The 22,700-nt window shown below is 40.5% G+C and overlaps 1 protein-coding gene across 1 annotated transcript in view; it reads right to left on the bottom strand.

Annotated features, from left to right (window-relative positions):
* The window catches only part of LOC138215397 (inactive N-acetylated-alpha-linked acidic dipeptidase-like protein 2), a 471,279-nt gene that overhangs the window by 260,842 nt on the left and 187,737 nt on the right, over nt 1-22,700 (bottom strand). The window contains exons 6-7 of the mRNA XM_069177518.1: nt 18,445-18,712; nt 654-773 (exon numbers count right to left, since the gene is read on the bottom strand). Of these exons, the coding sequence (XP_069033619.1) occupies nt 654-773; nt 18,445-18,712 (388 nt within the window). The remainder of the gene's footprint in view (nt 1-653; nt 774-18,444; nt 18,713-22,700) is intronic.

Genomic DNA, 22,700 nt, shown 5'->3' with positions numbered 1-22,700 from the left:
TAAATGAACATGTTTTCGATGTTAGTTTGATCCTCACTGTCACTCTGTCAGACTTTCAGATTTTTCTTTCAGGGTTTCTGGTGAGAGATTTGTCACTGGTAGCATTTGTTGCTCTATGTAATTAATATATAGCACCTAGTTTTCAAATGTATTAATTTATGGATGTAATGCACTGAAACAATACATTTCTATTAGTATGGATTTCTTTTACAGAGTATTCCATAAGTGTTTATGGAGTTTTTATTCAGGTTGGTATAATTAAATTACTTTTGATTTAATGGGAAATGAAGATACATTTATAGGTAATTAACATGTAACTAGATGTTTATGTTTTAATTAAGTGGATTGGAATTCATATTTTCCCTGTCATCCTCTTATTGATGGGAAAACTGCTTCCAGCGGAATGTGGCACACATCCAAGGAGTAACAGGCCCAATCAATCAGTACACTGCTAATGTTATTTCTCAGGAAGCCAAATGGATTCAGGCCTGATTGTACTGAGGAGGTGCAGATTAAAGAGTCAGGTAGGATATGGTCATTGTATTGTAAAAATTATATGAGAATTAGTGAAGCATGACAATCCTGTTTAGTATAAAAATCCCTTTGTAGCAAGCTGTATATAGTTTCTTATAAGTAACTGAAATCAATCTTACCTTGTATAGTAGAGGTGCTTGGCCAAGCTTGACCGCAGCTATGTGGTTGGTGAGGTTCAGGCTGTCTTTGGCTCTCCTCAGGTCGTCCACGCTGCCGTACTGGACGTCCACCACCTCCCCCTGGGCAGAGACACAGTGCAGACACTCAGGGAGCAGTAACTACTATTCATATTAAATGCTCTTCAATCACATGTTTTATTCAAGACGTTTGAGAGTAAGAAATATGTCAGGTGATGTTTATGTATGAAGATGCGGCAGTCACTCTGCATGACCTTCCTCTGGACATCAAACCACCACTATAACTACTGTCTAACAGAAACCTGTCAGTGGCAGTGTTTGGAAAACTGTCAAGTTGCCAAATTTGGATTGCAGTGTGAAGTGTTGTTTTACATTAAGTGAGCAGAAATGTTAATTATTATTTTATTGCTCATTTGCACATTGCAGCGTTCCCACTCTGAGTCAAATGTTAAACTCTCTGACTGTCAGTGACTAAAGAGCTGAACCTCCATGAGATATAATGAACAGAAAAATGCTGCAATTGTGCTGAACAGAAAAGAAACAGAAACGTCTGTTAAAAACAGGCAGACACATGTTCATCTGTTTGATATTAAAATAAATCAAATCCATAGAAATCATTTATCTAACAATAATGGTAATTAGCTCAGCTTAATACACTACACTTTAATTTGTGTCATTTGAGCACTAATGCTACCAAACACACACACTGACAATAACCAGCTAACTAATGTTACAGCTACAAACATGAAAAATATTACATTTTGATAAATGGAAACTAATATTTAAAAATGCAAACTAAATTCCTTGATATTCCAGAACTTGGACCAACAAATTATCAAATTCCCTGTCTGGAAAAGGTTTTTTGAAATTCCCTGATATTCTCTGACCTTGGGGAGCCCTGACATTCAATTCAATTCAACTATATTTATATAGCACAAAATTACAACACAGGTTATTTCAGGGAACACATACATCAGAAGCTGACAACATTTTAACAAACAATTCAACAATTCCCATGTAAGCTTGGAGGAAAATAAACTATCCTTTAAGGGAGGAAAAACCTCCAACAGAATGAAGGAAAAACTCTCTTTTACCAGGAAAAATGTATTATCTATATTTATGGATTCATCAGTGTGCATGTTACTTGCACTGATAGTCTGTAATTATTAATGGCATAGCAGTGAGTGAGTGAGTGAGTGAGGGAATTTACTTACTTACTTACACTGATATGACCAAATCTGTAATCAAATCTGAGTAAAGATACTTGAAATCCACACAAAACGGTACATTTAAAAACTTAGATGTTACGTTTGTCAGAGTTTCGGACTGAAATGCACGACCAAAAAACAAAAACTAATGGAAAGAAAATCCTTTTAATGATTTAAATACAAAACTAAATTCTTCCAAGGTCAGATCCAAAGACACTCCGTCGAAACACAGTCCAGTATCCAAAAACCAGGTCAGCAAAAACCCAGACAGAGGTACTGGAGACAAACGCAAATCCAAATCGCAAAAGGGTCAAACAGCAAAACTTAGTGAAAAATGTCTTGAAGCACTTTAGACACTGAGGAAGACACGATGGGTGAGACGACGAGGATCAGTGAGCACATAGACTGTATACACTGGAGGTCAGGGACGATTAAAGACAGCTGGAGACAATCAGACACAGTTGGGGACAACAAGACAGGAAGTAAAGACAAGATGGTGAGCTGTCAAAATAAAACAGGAAGTGAACATGAAAGACTTTAAGGACAGAGAGACAGAGGAAAACATCGTGAGCAGACTGAAAGGGGCAGGAAGAAACTGATCAGACAAAACTAAACAACAAAGACAATTTACATTGGTCCATAATTATAAGGCATCCCAGACAAGCATTTCATATCAAGCCACAAATCTTCAGTGTAACACATTGCCAGGTTTTTTTGCTTTAAGAACTGGGACTAAAAGCATTAAATCAATTTTATGACTTCATAAGGAATCTGGATATGCTGCAGCTCTCCACAGGTGCTCTGTGCTGTAAGGAGTCGTTGGTGCGAGGAGAGATGTTCTGAAGACGAGCTTCTTCAACAATCACAGGTAAACACCAGGTTTCTCAAAACCTCATGCTTTTGTGCAACCTGTCCATCTCTTTGCAACAATGAGAATTATGTCAAAACAAACTGTTTTTAAACAAAAATGAATTCAACTTTGATCAATATTCCTGCAACTAATGCTGCTAATGTGAACGACCCAAGTGGGCTGAAACGTGCTGATCCCTGTGACTGGACGTACATAAAATGTTACAATATTCTGCATTTCAACTTCACCTTTGTCTTATATTGCAGACCACAACAGTCTGGAAATCTACTCCTACTACTAGAAAGTGTCACAACACCCGACTGATGTCACACGCTGCCTCAACAATAGTCTGTAAAGAGCAGGAAGAGAAGCAGGGTGGAGGTCATGGATTGTTCCCACAGCGTTCTCATCGATGGCTTCTCACACATTAATTAACTATTATCACATCAAATATATGAAGTGCCTTCCCAATGACACTGTCATTATGTCAGAGCTGAAGTGGCAGACTGAAAAGGGCCTTTGTTGGGAAAGCCATTTTTAAGTCTTCACAAGTTCCCGGTTACTGCACGGGACCACAGGCTCGACGACAGCACAAGTTACTGGAGACACAATAAAAACAAAAACTCAAATGTAGAAAAGAAGCATCATAAAAATGGCTTGGATCAAAGAATCCTGGTTTTCCAGAAGTTAGTGTCTAGCCTACATGTGTGTGTTTATGTGCAGTGACGATCTGACTTGACCTTATTAAATGTAAGAATACACTTATTTCTTCATTTAAAAATAAGATTCCTTAATACGATATATTGCACTTGAGTGTGCCCTTCGATCATTAACATATAGCCAGTTAAAATACACACCAGTCTGTATTTAGACAGAAGTACCACTACGCTACTGCATAATGCTAAAATGTGTTTATCGCATCATATGATGGTTAAACACAGTAAACAGTCTCATAATGTACTGCATCTGTCTATTTTTACTGTATTTGGTCCCAATCCTATCACGTTCCTCCTCATACTGATAGTAACTGCAGAATATTCATCATCACACTTCAGGCTGGAGAAGAAGCTTTCATTTCATGTGCTCAACATTTGCATATTAATGAGGGAAAACATTTTTTTTTTTCTTGAAACTGCAAAAACCCCATTATCCTCTAAGAGGCTGACTTCATATGAACAGAAACCATGATTTATATGAAGATAAGCAACATAGCAGTTTTTAAATAATGATAATTAACGTAATTACAGATCTCATTAGTGCAGCTGCATTGCAGTTGATGTGGGACTGCGCAGCTCAAGTGTCCTGTTGATTTAGAATCTCCTCAGACTGAAGAACACTATAGTGTGTGCAATAAGGTCTATTTCTGGTGTTCTTGGAGATGGGGAGTTTTGGGTTATCTCTGCATCTCATCAAAGAATCTTTGGCCATTGGAAAAAAATGTAGCAAAAGCCAAATAACATACCGGGGTTTTCTACATTAATTAGTTTATCATAGTTTATTCTGTTGGGATGTAATTAGTCTTTCATTAGCATATTTTTTGGAGTGTAGATTGTTCTAACAAGGCAGTTATAATTTACACAGAGGGGCCAAAAACTGCAAATGTTTACTCTGATTATAAATATACAAGTGTACATGAGCGTATGAATGTACCTGTCCGAGTGGTCTGACACTCACATACACTGTATACCCACTACATCAGTTTTGTATGCAAACACACACATACGTCCAACTAGTGAAATGTATAGAACCTTATCTGTAATGGGATCTTTGTGTTTCTACAGCGTGGGCTGTTGTTTGCATGTGTGCTGGTGTTTTTGATGGATGGTAGACCTGTATGGAGTGTGGGTGGAGAAGGTAACGAGGTCTGTGACTGGATATGGAAGGTGTGGGAGGAAATGTAGATCTACAAGGGGGAGGGGATCGGATAGGGAAGGTAGAGGAGAAAATATACTGGGACCTAATTAACAAGCCATAGAAACGCTCCAGGTATGACCGTATTTCTCCTGGTGTGGTGGTGTAAACGCAACAAATGCAAATCTGCAAAGAAGAAGAGACCTTTCATCACTGCTACCCCTCATTGATCCTGCCAAGGATTACCGGTCACATGAAGCCTCCTGCCCTGTCTGACGAGTCCACCTTAGATGTGTTTGTGTCTCAGACTGGATATAAAAGCGTTCGTAGCTTCAGGTCTGAAATATGAGACCGATGAAGAAGTGCTTTAAGCTGCAATACCACAGAGTACCACTAGAGGTCGGCTCCAAAAAGCCACCACAGACTCCCATTCAACTTCTCTCATCAAATCCAAAGTGAATAAAATGTGTCCATCAGTTATCTCGGTGTTGTTAGCTAAAGTCACTCCTTCTTCTTAGTTTTCTGGAGGTCCATCTGAAAATAATCCCTCATTCATTAGAAAAGAAGATTCAAGAAGACCTGTTTTTGGGGGTGTATCTGTTTGCTTGACAGGCCAGTAGGACCTAAGATCTTCCCACTGCTGGGTTTGAGGCTGGTAGTAGCTGAAGGATGACCCCATATTAGTCTTCTCTCCTTGACAGCAGAAGGCCAAATGAAGTGTCTCAGAAAGGGCAGCACTTATTAGCACACATTATATTGCTACTCATCGTAAAGTTCCTAAATTCTCAAATAGCTCAAAATCTCAGAAGAGGTGTCAGTTATTGCCCCGGGGATCTTACAACGGGCGGGCTGTGACGTTCTCCTTCGACGTCAAGGTTAATAAGGAAGCAGCAGAGTTCGGTATTTCTGGTGGTCTGAGCCTTCTTCGTCTCTTCAGTGTGAGCACCTTATGAGGTTTCACCATCAACTGGAGGACAACCACCTTCTTTTCCTCCACACTATGTGCCGCCCTTGCTTCTTTCTTCCTGTGTCCTTTTTGCCTGGTCGGCGGTAAAGCACAGTCCAGCTGTGTTTTCAACATATTCAATTCCTTAGATTTTCAAAAGGTGTTTCCTCAACTGTCTTTTACTTCTCCATTTAAAACGTGTTTAAGGGTCCTTTGTTTTCCCCACATGGTGACATCCCCTCAGGCTTCTTTCCAGTGAGGCATTAATTCCTTGATCAACCATTCTGAAAAGAATATGGTCAAAAGTATGAGATAAATGGTGTTAAAACAGTGATGGTGGAGCACCATTAAAATCTGGGAAATTTAAGAGTACACAACCATTTGATTCAGCGGACTTTGAATTACGACAGTTTTTCTTCTACTCTCATAGGCTGATAGAGGATGAAGGGTCAGTGTAGTTGTTGCCCTTCAAACACATGCAAACTACAAACAATCTTCACTACTGCTATCAGAACCGAAGTAATTCCATATCCAACTATGTATGTGCTCAGTCTTCCTACTGAAGGCCAGCGTGCTGCGTGCTCAGAGGTTAGCGGCCCATGTAAAGGCTGCCTGAACCTTTAACAAGGGGAACTAGTATGTGGGGCACATGTATTCACAGATCTTCCATTGCTCTAAGCAACAACTATATACGTCTCGAGAATTTAACAGTTATTTGCCAGTGAAACGGAAAACGATGGGAATTCATGCAAAAGGACGAGAGATGAAATGAGAGAAATAGAGAGAAAACAGGGAAGAGGTTGAGGACAAGTATTTTCCTCCAGCTGTGTTAGTCAGAGGCTTTTCCCTACAGTCTTCCCCGGGAAGGCTTAAAAGCGAGCATTTATAAAGCATCACTGAGCTTTCTGAAAGTGTGATGTTGAGTCACATAATGAAGCCTGAGCCTTTACCTCGGCTTACCTTCAACTTTGTCACTTGCACCCAGCTGGATTTAAAGTGAATTGAATTTTATTTTACATTAATAATTCATATTAAGACAAACTGAATATAATTTACAGACCTCGGTCAAATACATCAGCTCATAGAACAACCAAAAAATCTGCGACAGGAGCAACAGGTGTAAAATATAAAATACAACCCAGAAGAGATCATTATAGATCATCCAGAATGCCGCAGCTCGACTGGTCTTTAACCTCCTAGATTCACTCACACTACTCCGCTCCTCCTCCTCTTCCTCTTCCTCCTCCTCCTCCGCTCCTCCTCCTCTTCCTCCTCCTCCTCCTCCTCCGCTCCTCCTCCTCCTCTTCCTCCTCCTCCTCCTCCTCCTCCTCCGCTCCTCCTCCTCCTCTTCCTCCTCCTCCTCCGCTCCTCCTCCTCCTCTTCCGCTCCCTTCACTGGTTACCAGTAGCTGCCCGCATCTGTTTCAAAACATTGGTACTTGCGTACCGTGCTGTGAACAGATCAGGTCCAGTCTACATCCATGACATGGTCCAACTCTACACCCCAGCCCCTCCCTCCACTCTGCTTCCACCAATCAGCTTGTTGCTCCTCACTGAGTTAAACACTCTACAAAATCATGACTGTTTTCTGTCCTGGCTCCTAAATGGTAGAATGAGCTCCCCACCGACATCAGGACAGCAGAAACTCTGTACATCTTCCACCACAAACTAAAAACACACCTCTTCTGACTTTACCTTGAACAGTATAATTTTAGTAGCACTTAAAATGACACTTACTGATGGCACTTTGTAGTTTGGATTTCTTGAAGAAATTGTATTTTCTTGATTCTTGTTGTTCTGGTTTTGTACCCTCATGGTTGAAATGCACTTATTGTAAGTCGCTTTGGATAAAAGTGTCAGATAAATGAAATGTAATGTCATGTAATGTAATGTAATAAAAAACAGTTTACAAATTGCAATGCTGATCATTTTTATTTAAAACCTTCTGAATGTGTTTCTCACATAATAGTTTCCAAGGAATTATCTAATTCAAGTAGCAATTTCTTCACTTTTTTGCTTGTGAAACATTTGAAAACGAGTTTGCTAACCACAGTGTGATAGGTTGAGAGAAAACCGGAGGTCCACCTGTTAGTAACTGTAAATGTTTTTATTTTTTTATGTCCTTTATGGGAACATTTCCAAAGAATTTTAGGAGGAAAGTCATAAAGCATTTTTTTTCCATAAGAAATTTACAATAGAAGAAAAAAAGGGGTCAGTTTAGGAGGCCATGGTAAATCTATTCAAGTTACACACAATACACTGAAGCTGTAAGCCAGAGGACAGTGGCTTAATGGCTTAATTAATGCCTTAATGGCTCTAAAGGGAAATCAAATTAAAAAAGGACTTTATTTATTTATTGGTAAATCAAGCAAGAGTGTCATCATATTGAGTTGACTAACTGCATCTATTTTAAAGTAACCACAGTGGTAAAAGGTATTTAGAGAGTTAAACTGACTGAATATACTGGTTGTTATATATGAATAATATCATAATCATAGAGCTCCCGGCTAGATAACTAGAGGTGTTTTTACAGAGCCAGACAAAATGTCCAAGAAAACATTGTATTTCTTCCTGGAAAATATATATTACAATACACTGAAGTTACCATGTTTCTAAGTAGGTCCATATAGTATTTACTTTAGACAGCAACTTCTTCATGTGCCTGTCTTGCATGTTTTTATACGTTGGTACAGCTGTGACCAAATGGTCCTCCGGCTCTGCAGGGAGACTGGTAGCTCGTTTCACTTGATGGATAACATCCTCCGGTGAATGTGTTCTGTACCAGGAGGACTTTCTGTACTTTATCCATGTTCAAGTCACCGGGGATGCTGCTTGTGTACTTTCTACCTTCATTCTGTCCAACTCCTTTGGGTCCTCTGGCAACTGGGTCTATCTCTGGTGGACTTTCACTCATCCACGGCTATTCTTCATTACTTGTCATTAACTAAACAACCATGTGTCCTGTTTAAAACTACAATTAATTAAATCTGTACTACAAAAGCAAGCCAAATAAAATCCAGGGCCTGATTGTGTTCAGATGACACATTACAGTGAGCATGAGCCTTTAAATGCAGGTGAGTCTGATAGCGGTGACACTGACTGCCAAAACATCACTCCCCGCTTCAGTTTTCACTGTGATGGTGGTCTGGAAACCTGGCTTGCATTAACCGTCACTCCTCCCCTCTGAAAGATGGACCAATCAGCAACCAGTGTGAGTCATTAAGTGCGGTACTGTTTTAGACTTTGCTGTGATTTCTACAGTTTTCTACACTTATCACAAAACATCCTGCAAAATACAAAATATTTTCCTGAAGCTTATTTTATTTAATTTTCCGTTTCCGTCATTAAAGTGGATGTTTGGTCTCCAGCGGCTGCACCGCGGTCCGTCTCACCAGCGTCTCAGAAGTCTGTTTCTGACGGAAGCCGCTCGGAGACCGCGGCGATCTAAACAGAGCAGATCGGATCGGCAGGAAGTCAGTCGGAGAAAAACAGAGAGGATCCGGCCAATTTTCAAAATAAAACACCCATGTTCAAACTCCGGATGGTAAAACGCATCACGACATCAGCATCTACCACCGCAGTCTTTCAATCAGGACCAGAAACACATCCTCCTCCTCCTGCAGACACGGTACGGGAAATAGTTACAGAATAAACAGGAGGAGGAATGTTTTTAACGACTGAAACACAGCAGCTGTATTAACTTTGTCTGCAGGCTGCAGCACAAAGTAGGAAATGACAACAATGAACAAACAACGGACAGAAAAGAAGCCGTTTAACAACGTTTACCCGCGATAGAAGAACAGAAATCAAGGAAACATGACCACATGACCACATATGACCACACGTCTGACACGCTGCCGCTGGACATGAAGACGTGAAGAGAACGGAAACAAAATCAGTGACGGACCGTGTTCATTGGAAAATGCGGGTAACAATACACGATTGAAATATGCGGTGCAGTATGGGTATTTTTGATGATGATTCATGGATTTTACAGCAACTTCCTGGATGTGGGGGATTGGTAGTGTCCTATTGTATACATAACAGTGGAGGTGCTTCTGTAACTGAAGACTTCTGGATACTTCTAGCTGTGTCACTAAGGCTTTAAAGTGTGTCATTCATAGACTGCAGTGTTGACGTGTGAAATTTTTCTTCAGCAGAGTATGTTTTTGATTGAGAATAACGGCGTGCAACAGAAAATGTATATCAACAAAATAAGCGTAACAGCTAGAGAACACAGAAAAGGAGAAATCATTCACTCATTTATTTTCCTAGCTGCATATATTAAAATTATTTTTAAATTCAAATAGTAAAGAAACTTCATGTCATTACCAGCCATGTGGTTTGATTATGCCTGGTGTCAACTGATGTTATGAGCTATTATTAACCACCTAAACAAGTGTACAGATCCTGCTTGATCAACAGAAGTGATGAAAATATAAACCCTCTGAACTTAGGCTCAAAACGAACAATCAAAGATCACAAATAAAGAAGTCTTCAGCCATTTCAGAGTTGGTTGGTCAACTGACTCTTGAAGCAGGTGCAGTGCACTTCTTGCTTAGGAAAGCAAGAGCCTGTTGAATACGTTATGCTGTCTCTCTCTCTCTCACTTTTGTTGTACAAACAAATTAATTTAAATGTGCGCACCATTTAGTATTTTGTGATTTAACTGTGAATAATGTCATTGTACTGGAAAAACTAGATTGCGATAAGGGTCTTTTACTGTCCAATGAAACGGCAGTAAGAGCCTCATACCATAAAACATGTTAATCTACTGTAGCGGGGTAGTGACAGTAAATCATTGTCAATAGTGTTGCAAGTAAAACGCTGCAAAAATACCATAAAGTCTAACGTGGTAGAGTTTTGGACGGTTTCAGTGCACACTGATTGGTTAAGGAAAATAGTTATAGTTCATAGTTAACAGTTAGCTTGCTTTGTTTTAGTCATCAAGATTAATCCTGCTAAAACAAGAACAACCCCAGGTTTCTTTTCATCACTGTAGCAGGCTGACAAAGAGTCCCAGTTCTGTTGAGTCCTCTATTCCTTCAGCTCTCAGCAGTAATGACTTCATTAACTTCTTTACTAATAAAATTCTTACTATCAGGGAGAGAATCAGGCAGACCCTTCCTGACACCATCACTGATGTGACCTGACCTGAAAGGATCGTCTATTATTATATTATATTATTGCACAGCAGCCCTGAAAGCAACTGTAGGACCAGATGTAAACTTGGAACATTTCTCTCCTGTTGAGCTCTCTGAGTTAACTAGAATTATTTCTTCATCTGGATCCTCTAGCTGTCTGTTAGATCTCATCCCAACTAAACTTTTTAAGGAAGTCTTCCCTTTAATTAATACTTCCATATTAGATCAGATCAACCTATCTATTGTAACCGGCTATGTACCGCAGGCTTTTAAAGTAATTAAACCTTTACTTCAAAAGCCAACTCTTGATCAGCTGTTTTAGGAAACTACAGACCAATTTCCAACCTGACGTTTATTTCCAAAGTCCTTGAAAAAGTTTTTGCAAATCAACTTTGTGACTATTTACAAAGGAACGATCTGTTTGAAGATGTTCAGTCTTTAGAGTTCATCGTAGCACAGAAACAGCTCTGGTGAAAGTTACTAACGACCTTTTATTAGCCTCAGATAATGGACTCATCTCTCTACTTGTTCTTCTGGACTTCAGCGCTGCTTTTGATACGATTGATCATACGATCTTATTACAGAGATTAGAAGACGTTACGAGGATTAAAGGAACTGCATTAGACTGGTTCAAATCCTACTTATCAGATAGATTCCAGTTTGTCCATGTCAACAATGAGTCTTCCAGACAAACAAGAGTTAGTTATGGAGTTCCACAAGGCTCAGTGTTAGGCCCAATACTTTTTACTTTGTACATGCTTCCATTAGGAGATGTCATCAGGAAGCACTGCATCAGCTTCCATTGTTATGAAGATGACACTCAGCTATATCTTTCTATAAAACCAGATGAAACTAATCAGTTAGTAAAACTTGAAGTCTGTCTAAAAGACATAAAGGCCTGGATGACCAAAAACTTCCTGCTTCTAAATTCAGACAAAACAGAAGTTCTTGTACTTGGTCCTAAACACCTCAGAAACTCTTTCTGTAATCACTTAGTTACTCTAGATGACGTTGTCTTGGCCTCCAGCAAAACTGGGAGGAACCTTGGAGTCATCTTTGATGAGGATTTGTCCTTTAGCCACCATATAAAGCAAATCTCCAGAACTGCCTTCTTTCATCTACGTAATATTAATAAAATCAGGAAAATCCTTCCTCAGCGTGACGCAGAAAAACTCATTCATGTGTTTGTTACTTCTAGACTAGATTATTGTAATTCCTTGTTGTTAGGATGTCCAAATTACTCATTAAAAACCTGCAGCTGATCCAAAATGCTGCAACAAGAGTTTTGACGGGATTTATCAAGAGAGATCATATTTCTCCAGTTTTAGCTTCTCTTCACTGACTTCCTGTGAAATCAAGAATATAATTTAAAATTCTCTTGATGACTTACAAAGCTCTACATGACCAGGCTCCATCATATCTTAGAGATCTTATAGAACCATATAATCCTAGCAGAGCACTTCTCTCTCAGTACGCTGGTCTACTTGTGGTTCCTAGAGTTTCCAGAAGTAGAATGGGAGGCGGAGCTTCAGTTTTCAGGCTCCTCCCCTGTGGAACCAGCTCCCAGTTTGTGTTGGAGGGGCAGAAACCCTCTCTAGCTTTCAGGTTAGACTCAAAACGTTCCTTTTTGATGAAGCCTATAGTTAGGGCTGGCTCAGGTAGACCTGAACCAACCCTTAGTTATGCTGTTATAGGCCGAGGCTGCTGGAGGACCTCGTTACATGCTGATCTTCTTTTCTTTCCTCCTACTCTTTAACTGACTCATACCTCACCATCTTCTTCTCTCCCATAGTTTCTTCTTATTGTCTGTTGTCTCCATTCAGTTCCTTCGCTCGTGTAGTTTCTCTTCTTTCTTTTCCAGATGTCCCGTCATGGAGCTGCATGTCTCTGCTCTGTGATTGTCGTCTCCACCAACAGTTCTTCTCTTCTATCTCTATGCTGTCCTTTTCTCTCTCTGCTCTCCTCTCACCCCAACCGGTCAAGGCAGATGGCCGCCCACCTCTGAGCCTGGTTCTGTTAACAGATGCTCCGCCCACCTCTGATCCTGGTTCTGTTAACAGATGCTCCGCCCACCTCTGATCCTGGTTCTGTTAACAGATGCTCCGCCCACCTCTGATCCTGGTTCTGTTAACAGATGTTCTCCACCTCTGATCCTGGTTCTGTCGGAGGTTTCTTCCTGTTAAAGGGAGTTTTTCTTCTCTCTGTTGGAGGTTTTTCTCCCTTAAAGAGGAGTTTTTCCCTCCTAGCTTATGTGCGAATTGTTGAATTGTTGGTTTCTCTGTATAATATTGTAAAGTCTTGCTGTAAGGACTTTAATGTGTTAAAGTGCCATGAAATAACCTGTGTTGTGATTTGGCGCTATATACATAAAATTGAATTGAATTGAATTAGATGGCGGAACCGGTGGAAAAAAGTCTTAACTCTTTACTTTGGTTTAAAGCAGTAATTCATACAAGTAAACAACTTTGGAAATCAACATTTGCCTAAACACTTAAAGAAATTGTACATTTTAATTACTGTCTTTCAACTTTGTCCCTGTTTTCTCTGCAATTATTACTAACTTACAATACTTTCCTAGTGACATTCAAGACAGTTATGAGGAAACTATGTGTAACAAAGACATGAGCACATGTGAAAGAAAAAGTAACATTATGAAGTGTTTGATAGTTGAATAGTTAAATGGTGACGAAGTATCTGGGCCTGTTAGTTAGGGACATCAATCTAAAGGTGATGCAGTTGAATACAACAGTCCGGTGATAAATTCTGCCTTCATTCAGATCTACCTCTGTAAAATGCAATATGGATAAATGATGAATGAAAATACAGTTGGTTCAACATCGTTCTAAAATGTACAATACAAACAGAACATTATGAAATTCGCGAGAGCAGATTATATGGTTGTGTTTTATTTGTACCTAATAAACTGTCAACTGAGCATATGTAGCAGCACCTTTATGAATTTGAGATGATCATTTAAATAAATTGATAGTATAGCACAGTTTAGTTATTGAGTGCTTATTTTCTATTTGTTAGTATGATATATTTGTTACAATGACAAGTATTGTGATTATACACTGCTCAAAAAAATAAAGGGAACACCTAAACAACACAATGTAACTCCAAGTCAATCACACTTCTGGGAAATCAACCTCTCCAGTTAGGATCAACACTGATTGTGAATCAATTTCACCTGTTGTTGTGCAAATGGAACAGACAACAGGTGGAAATGAGACAATTATCAAGACAACCCTATAAAGGAACGGTTCTGCAGGTGGTGACCACAGACCGTTTCTCTGTCCTCGTCCTTTCTGGATGATTGTTGGTCCCTTTTGCATTTTGCCAGTGTCCTCACCACTAGAGGGAGCATGAGGTGTCTCCAACCCACAGAAGTTGTTCAGGTAGTGCAGCTCATCCAGGATGGCACATCAATTACTGGTTGGCAGCTTCTCCGTCGGCACCCTGTGGTCTTCACAGATGAGAGCAGGTTCACACTGGGCACATGTGACAGACGTGACGGAGTCTGGAGACGCCGTGGAGAACGTTCTGCTGCCTGCAACATCCTCCAGCGTGACCGGTTCGGCGGCGGGTCAGCGACGGTCTGGGGAGGCGTTTCTTCGGAGGGCAGCGCAGCCCTCCGTGTGCTAGCCAGAGGTACCCTGACTGCCATTATGTACCAGGATGAGATCCTCAGACCCGTTGAAGACCATCTGCTGGTGCAGCGGGCCCTGGGTTCTTCTGATGCAGGACAATGCTCGGCCTCATGTGGCTGGAGTGTGTCAGCAGTTCCTGCACGATGAGTGCGTCGACACTACGGACCGGCCCGCCCGTCCCCCAGACCTGAATCCAATCCAACACATCCGGGACATCGCGTCTCGTTCCGTCCTCCGACGCCACGTCCACCACAGACTGTCCGGGAGTGGACCGATGCTTTGATCCGGGTCTGGGAGGAGATCCCTCAGGAGAACATCCGTGGTCTCATCAGGAGCATGCCCAGGCGTTGTAGGGAGTGATACAGGCACGTGGAGGACACACACACTACTGAGACTCATTTGGACTTGTCTTCAGGAATCTCCACAGAAGTTGGATCAGCCTGTGATCTGAGTTTTCCACTTTTATTTGGAGTATGATTCTGAATCCAGACCTCCATGGATAATGATTTTGATTTCCATTGATCATTCTGATGTTATTTTGTTCTCAACACATTCCACTATGTGATGAATAAAGATTTGAACTGGAATATTTCATTCATTGAGATCTAGGATGTGTGTTTAAGTGTTCCCTTTATTTTTTTTTGAGCAGTGTATTTAAGCTGTACTACACTGATGTGTATGCATGTTTGCAAACAGCTGAGTCTTTATACAGTTTATATCTTCAGAAAGTCTTTTCACCACTTGTATGCTAACAAAACCCCTGAATGAACCTCCACTGTACAGCACTACCTGAAACCCTCCCTATCTTTCCTCCTTCTAATCAAACACATCATCCCACAGACTGTCATGGAGATCAGGGCCAGGTAATGTGCTATTATTGCTTTTGAACGGCACACATCCTGATGATCATGGCTGAAGATTTGCAGAAGTAAACTGGAGGATTTGGTGACATGACAAGTGAAACCGGATATGTCAGACGCCCCTGTAACTGTATTAAACATGCAGGATGTGTGTAATATATCTACTGTGGTTTTGTTCCACAATTTGCATATTACAACATTACATTTAGCAAACACGGTCACATTGCATTCCTCTGGTTCACAACAAGGAAATAATGTAACCTCCTCTTATTGTACTTTACTTATTAATTTGACAATATTCCACTTGATTAATCTGTCTTTCTTTGTGTGTACCAGACCATAAGTTTCCACAACACCAGCAAAACAGGGCCACCAACAGGTCGTATTAGTTCAGTATACTAGCTCTGGGCCGCCATCCATCCATCACCAACGCCATATTTAATTGTCTGAAAGCCATGTTTAGATCCGGCAAACTGCTACTTAATTCAAGGCAGCGTGCAGCAACGGAGCTGGGAAATAATGTGGTGATGGATGACTGTGACCCTCCGTTGGGTAGACTTCGACAAGCGGACAGCTGGATGGATCGGGTGAAGCAGAGAAAGGAGAACAAGGAGAGAGGGAGGGTGAGAAAAGAGGAGGAAAACTTGGTATTCAGAGAATCACTCCAACTTTTCATCTGCCCTCGGGCTGGGCACAGGCTCAAGGGAATAACAAGCATCTCCTTCAACCCCTCTCTGTTCCTGCGATAGAGAGAAGTAAAACCCTCTAAAAATAGTGGGACTGTATTTCTTTGTGTGTGTCTGCCGGCTGGCTCGGGCAGACTACATGCATAATGACTACATGCATTAACCTTCACACTCTTCGAAGGATGGTGGAGAAGATTAACCGTGCATCAAGCATGACACAAATACCACGTTGAACATTTTGATGGTTTCTGGTGCTGTTCTACTGGGGAGTCTATTCTAATATTTGTAATACGTGTAATAAACTGTATCATGTGTAAACTACTTACTGGGAACAGTTCTCCTTCTCTTCTATTTGTAGGAACATTATTATTATTATTCATTTAAGACCAGTGAATGTACAGGTTCATTCCATACTCAGCGTGTCAACTGTGACTGCATTCAAAAGTCATTTTTCTGCTACCCAAGACATTGATTTATGATGTGAAAACTGATATTCAATTTATGATTCCAGATTATTGCTCATCAAAGACTAAATAACAAGGCCTGATGCAGATGCCGACGGTATGTGCATCCATCTGACCTGTACTTTAGACTTTGTGTGGTGATGTGACTGGACTATGGCGCCGATGGCACCACCCTGTTTGCAAAATGCATTCCATACAGAAGTTTTTAAGATGAATAAATGAAGTTGTGCACATAAAAAGGAAGGCCAACTAGACGAGTTTGGAGCATCTGTAGCAAACGTTTCTTTTTTTTTTCCATTATTTAATTTTTCCATTTTAAATTGGGTCACAAAGAGCAGATGTTTTTGTCATCTGGTGTTTGTCACATAAAATGAGAAGATAATGCAGTGTGCTGTCAAGGAAACTACAGGCTCTTACTACTTTATTTACCTTGAGCTTTCTCCGCATGGTTTCCAAATGAAGCACTTTTCTTCCATTTCTTCACCTTTTCTGCACAAATTGCAGTGGACATGTTATGTCTTGGCAGGAACATTAAATCTAACAGGATTTCAGGGTTTTTCTTAGTGGGAGGAGTCTGACCTAAGTCATCTTCGAGAGTGTTGTATTCATTGGATGACTTAAGGTATGTTTACAGCCTGAGATAAGTAATTTGAAAGCATTAATGTTAAAAAAAAAACCCACATCATCCTAATGTTCATTTGCATGCTTCTAAAGATGATTCTGTGGATGTCTGCTGCAGTGTGTTGGTGCATGTTGCTTTGTCTTGTTTTACTTGTAAATTGAGTGTTTTGCTTGAAGCCTTTTAACCAAAGATATACCAAAGATCAAAGATCAAAGATATATATATATATATATATATATATATATATATATATATATATATATAATATTCCCAACCAGAGAGGAAAATGCTTGAGATCCATGTTATTACGCAAGCACCAGTGCTCGTCATGTCCCCGTGTTGTACTTGGACACTGACCACGTCATGGTCATACGGATTCCTGCGTACAGACCAAGCGGCGACCAGCAGTGAGGTCACCCGTTGATTTATGAACGTTATGAAGTCTCCAGTTCAGATTCTCTCCGTCACCATCTTTGCTAGTTCGGAGCAGGTAGTGACCATATTTGGACGAGCTGGGGGCGGAGCCAGCAGTGGATCTGACTGATCTGATTGGAAACCTGACGATACTACGTCTCGCCCACTGGTAGCTGTAGCCTGACTGCGCCACAGGCCTGTCAATCAAACAGACACGCCCCCAAAAACAGGTCTTTTTGAAGCTTATTTTCTAATGAATGAGGGATTATTTTCAGATGAACCACCAGCACACGAGTCTGTAAGAGTGAGAATGACATGCAGAAAACCACATTTTATAAGAGACGTTTAACAGGAGTCTATGGAGCTGGAGGATTTTTGGAGCCAACCTCTGGTGGCACTCGGTGGTATTGTAGCTTAAGGCACTTGTGCATTAGCCTAATTTTTTAGGGCCGGAAGCAACAAAATAACCAATAACTGTTTGGAAATGGTCTCAGACAGACAGACACACACCTGGGTAACAACCTAATCAAATTCTACTGTGGATCTGAAGAACAAAATGACAGCAGGGGACCATGTGTCGGTAAAACGTTGAGGAGAAAGAACGTTTCATGGTTTGCAGCATATTTCATTACTGTAGATTAGATAAAGTATAAAAGGAATTTATGCATATACAGTTTTGTAAAATGACAGAAAGATAAACCGTGCAACTGTGAATCACTAGCTCCTCATCAAGAAAACAAGTGTTCAAATATATATTTAAATAATTTCTTTCTGTATGCCACAAATCAGTTGGGCATTCATTCAGAGTATAAAAATATCTCCCTTGTCTGACTTTTAAATAACAGCCATGAGATACATGTGGACCCTGAACTGTGGTTTACCAAGCTGTAACATGTAAAAGTACAACCTCTGCATCTGACCTTTACTGGTGACCCTTTACTGGCTCGGAGCCTTAGACTTTAGATAATTCAACGAGACCGAGGTGATGAGGGGGAGGAAGAGCAGGCCAGAGAGCAGCAGCCAGAAGGGTTACGCAACCTTTGTTTCAACAAATGTCAATACAGAGCAATAGACGGTACCTGCACACTTCCTACAGCGGAGTAGGCTGCATAGGAGTACTGCTGCTTCGGCAGGTCGTTGGTGCCTCGCTGGTCACAGGGGATCCCGTTCGGCAGGAAACACTGGTGACTGGATCTGTCAGTGATGGTGTTTGGTGTGGAACCAGGCAGGCTGAGCAGAACCGTGTGGTTTGATAGATGGACATCAGTCAAACCGAGGCCCACCCACTGCCTGTAGAGGTACCGGGCTCTGGACTCTTCGCTGTCATCTGACAGGCTGGAGAAAGACCTGCAGACAAAAGGAGGTGAAGAGAAACCAGGGATTAACGACGCAGGGCGCAAAATATATAATTTGCCAAATTTCGAAGAGGAGTTTTGCTTGAACTTCCCATCATCCCTAGTCAGTACCAGAAAATGAAATCCCAGTATTTCCCAATATTGCTTCATCAAAATGTACTGTTTTCCTGAGAAAATGTACCTAACTACTGTGTGCTGAGGGGATCATATACTGCTGAATCCCAGACTCCTCCTCATTAACCATGTTACAGTCATATAGAAAATGTAGATACATAAAATAAAAACATGAACTGGAGCAATTATTCACCTCCAGTAGATCACTGCCACGGTACCACTTCATAGCTCGTATGTGTGGTTTTCTTCATCTTTTCTCTTGTGCTTCCAAGATACAGTTTGAACTGCTTGAATAGTTTCAGGTCATCTCCATAAAAACGCTCCATATAAACAGAGACGAGCGGAGATGATGAAAAACAAGTATGAAACCATTCTCCAAGCAGCATCGTGTTGTTTTAGCATCAGACTTTCACAATCATCAGGACTGTATGGTGATTGGACTGATGTTGTCCCACCCACTGTATTCAAATTCATATTAAAAATTTGATGTTGTAAAATCGTGAATAAAATATGTTAACACAACTGTGTTCATATATTGAAAAAAAAAAAAGAATGACAATGTCTACAAAGATGATTTACTTTGAGGCAAAAGCAGAAAGCAATGATCCCACAGAGTAATTATTTCAAAATCATGGTAGAACATTCGTCCAAACACCTGCTTTTTTAAATTTTATTTTACCCACATTCGACACATTTTTCTTTGCACGTATACACACAAAAATGCTTTTTACACCCACCAGCTTTTTATTTTAACACTAGTTTGAAAATGAATCTTAAAATGTTTTACACAGACGGCAGCTGTTATAGTGGCTCTGTACCTCCAAACAACGTGCAGTTTAATGCTATCCCAAATAACATAATTTATAAGTCAGTTTTCAGGCTACATTTAAGAGGTTTATCACAAATGTTAATCATCTCACAATATGAGACATCCCATTTCTGTAACTGAAGGGAAGCAGCGTGAAAAAACAAATTGTTGACAAACCACGACAAGTCATAAGAGGAGTTTGCAACTTGTTTAAGCAGAAGAACGACACTAAGCATCTACAAACCATCCCTGGAAGGTGTTTATTAGAACTGAGTAAAACTATCAGCACAAGAAACAGGATTGCAATTCTCTCTCCTACAATAATTTCCCGATACGATGACGTTCATAACCATGAAATTCACATCTCAAGGCTTCTTAATGAAAGAACCACGTAATGACATTCTCGATAAATATCCTTTAAAATGGAAAATGTTAATAGAAGATTACTTTAAAGACTGAACTGTAGAAAAATCAATTTAGCAGTTCAAAAATGGAGGAGGATAATGGCAACGCTTCAACTAATTGGTCTTCATAACAGTAAAAGAAATGGCTCAATTTTCTTTTTTTCCTCGTCAGTGTGGCTGTACATCTGCATGTATGTTAAGCACGAACATATTTTTCTTTCAGTCATTCTAAATCCTCTCAGGAGCCGTCAGCCTCCATCACTCCCCTTCTCCTAATTGCAGAAAGAGATGTCAATAAAATTGGATCCAGGCCTTATTTGAGTCTCCTCTGCTGGTTTGTTTGGTTCCTGATGTTTACTCCCTTTATTGTTCTGACGCTGAGAGGACTTGACTCCAGAGATCAGCAATAAAGACGAGTCCAGACTGAACGGATGAATATTTCAAGCTTTTGGGAAAGAACAAACACGTCATCACTGAATATACCTGGGCCTGAAAACACAACGATGAAATTCAACAACTTTTATAAGGAGTGTAAGATTGAAAGACTGAAATGTTCTCGTAATGTTTTCGTCAGGATTTTTTTGTTTCAGAATTTTCTTATGATATCTTAATAATAGAATGTTTTCAACACATTTTAAAAACATTTCAGGAATTACTGCTAAAAGTTCTGACAAAAAAAATGATTATGAAGACAATGTATTTTAAAATGCCTTTAAGCAACATACTCCTACTTTTAAGAAGACCAAAAAAAAAAACGTACAACTGAAAATATTACTGGAACGTTGAATAATTTTCTTGGAACGTTTTTAGAACCAAATTTTGGATACCTCCTAAACCAACAAGGTATCACAGCAAAGCATGTAATATGCTCGCCAATCCACTAGAGGGCAGTGTGTCACGGTCACAGCTTTGGCTCACAAGGCGTCAAAACAAAGTTCTTCACGACAACTAAAATTTGTGGACAAGTACGTGATTAAAAGAAAGACAGAAAACACAACAGACACACATCCATGTTGTTTGACCTCCAACATGGTGGTCTGTGACCTTCGGTTGCCTTCAACCCCTCAGCCTTCTTTAAGGACCTCACAGCCTCCGTAGTTTGTTCATCACATGATCTCCGTCACGTGACCTCCCCCTATTAACGTGTCTTCCTCGAACGCCACGGAAAAGCCAGGCATCACAAAGACATGCTGCTCTCTAGTGGATCCGGGGGTGTACTACATGCTTAGCCATGATACTGGGCTGTGCTAAACCCACACAAAAGACTGAAAGGTAGAAACGCTGGTCATCTGTGGTGTTAGGACGACTTTAAGACTTGTGGAAGCTGTTTTCATTGCTTCAAGTGTATGCTAAGCTAAGCTGAACATGAACACACTGCAGCTCCTACAATTTAGGCTGCATTCACACAACGTAGGCAGAATTTAGAAAACAGAAAGATAAACCACTAATGTTCAGTGCCTACTATTACATATCATTTCAATTTCATTAGATACATTTTTATGACATCTTGTTTGTGTGTTCGGGTCAACATCCAAGCTATAACTGTGACAGGGAAACTGCATTTTCTAAGAGCTCTAATATAAAGAGATGAGTTGTGCCTGAAAATCAAACATGGGACACCTCATGGCAACCGGTTGAGTTTGAATGACATCGGCCCAGTCTAAATCAAAGTGTACCTCAATTAAACACACAAAGACTCAAATTCAAACCATAAACCACTAGAGACCAAATCCACATCAACAACAGCAGCAGTTCTTCGTTACTGTGTAATACGAGTGTGTACACAGCAACACAAAACAGGAAACCTTGTATGTCATCAGTAGGAGAACACGACAACTGGAATCACCACAGGAGGCCAACAACACGCTTCCAAGGTTTTACTGTAGTGTTGTAGTAGTTGTAGTTTACATTACGTGTGTAGTGAGGACTTGTGTTGTGTGTGTATTCACATTTTTGGCCAAGAGAGGTGATTTTTTTTTTATTGAGCAAAAAGTTGCAGCCATGACAGTAAACAAAGCTTTGAATACGGATGTTGCTGTAAAGAGGTTAAAATTGATAAAATGGCGAAGTGCATGTGGGTGGGCAACATTCGCGTGTGCCTGTGGAATAGGCTTGTGTGTTTATAGTGTGTGTGTGTGTGTGTGTGTGTGTGTGTGTGTGTGTGTGTGTGTGTGTGAGTGTGTGAGAGTGAGTGTGTGTGTGTGTGTGTGTGTGTGTGTGTGTGTGTGTGTGTGTGTGTGTGTGTGTGTGTGTGTGTGTGTGTGTGTGTGTGTGTGTATCTGTCTCAGCAGCAGATGTCCCAAACACACAATTGTGCCATTCTCCAGTCAGCAGGCCACATCTCACAGCTCGCCAGGAGCAGCAGCGGGAGCAGTGTGTGTCTGTGTGTAGCTGTGTTCTCATGCATGTGTGTGTGTGTGTGTGTGTTTATGTTTGAGTGTGTGTGTTTGTACTGCTGTGTTCCCATGCATGTGTGTGAGTGTGTATCTCCTTATGTGTGTACGAAACCTTCATCTATAAGCCAAGCTGTTGGAAGGACTCCCTGCGGTTTGGGATGCATGCCCGATTCTAACAACACTTCATGTCTCAAGTGACTCTGAGTGAGTTTGTGTTGCGTGTGTGTGTCCGTCTACATATGTGTGTTTAGGTGAATG

The sequence above is a fragment of the Embiotoca jacksoni genome, unplaced genomic scaffold (genome assembly GCF_022577435.1).
Source record: "Embiotoca jacksoni isolate LCO1_2020_lvr unplaced genomic scaffold, fEmbJac1.0.p SCAF_74, whole genome shotgun sequence".
Classification (NCBI taxonomy): Eukaryota; Metazoa; Chordata; class Actinopteri; family Embiotocidae; genus Embiotoca; species Embiotoca jacksoni.
The sequence above is the reverse complement of the archived record's forward strand: the minus strand, read 5'-3'. Positions and strand labels throughout refer to the sequence as shown.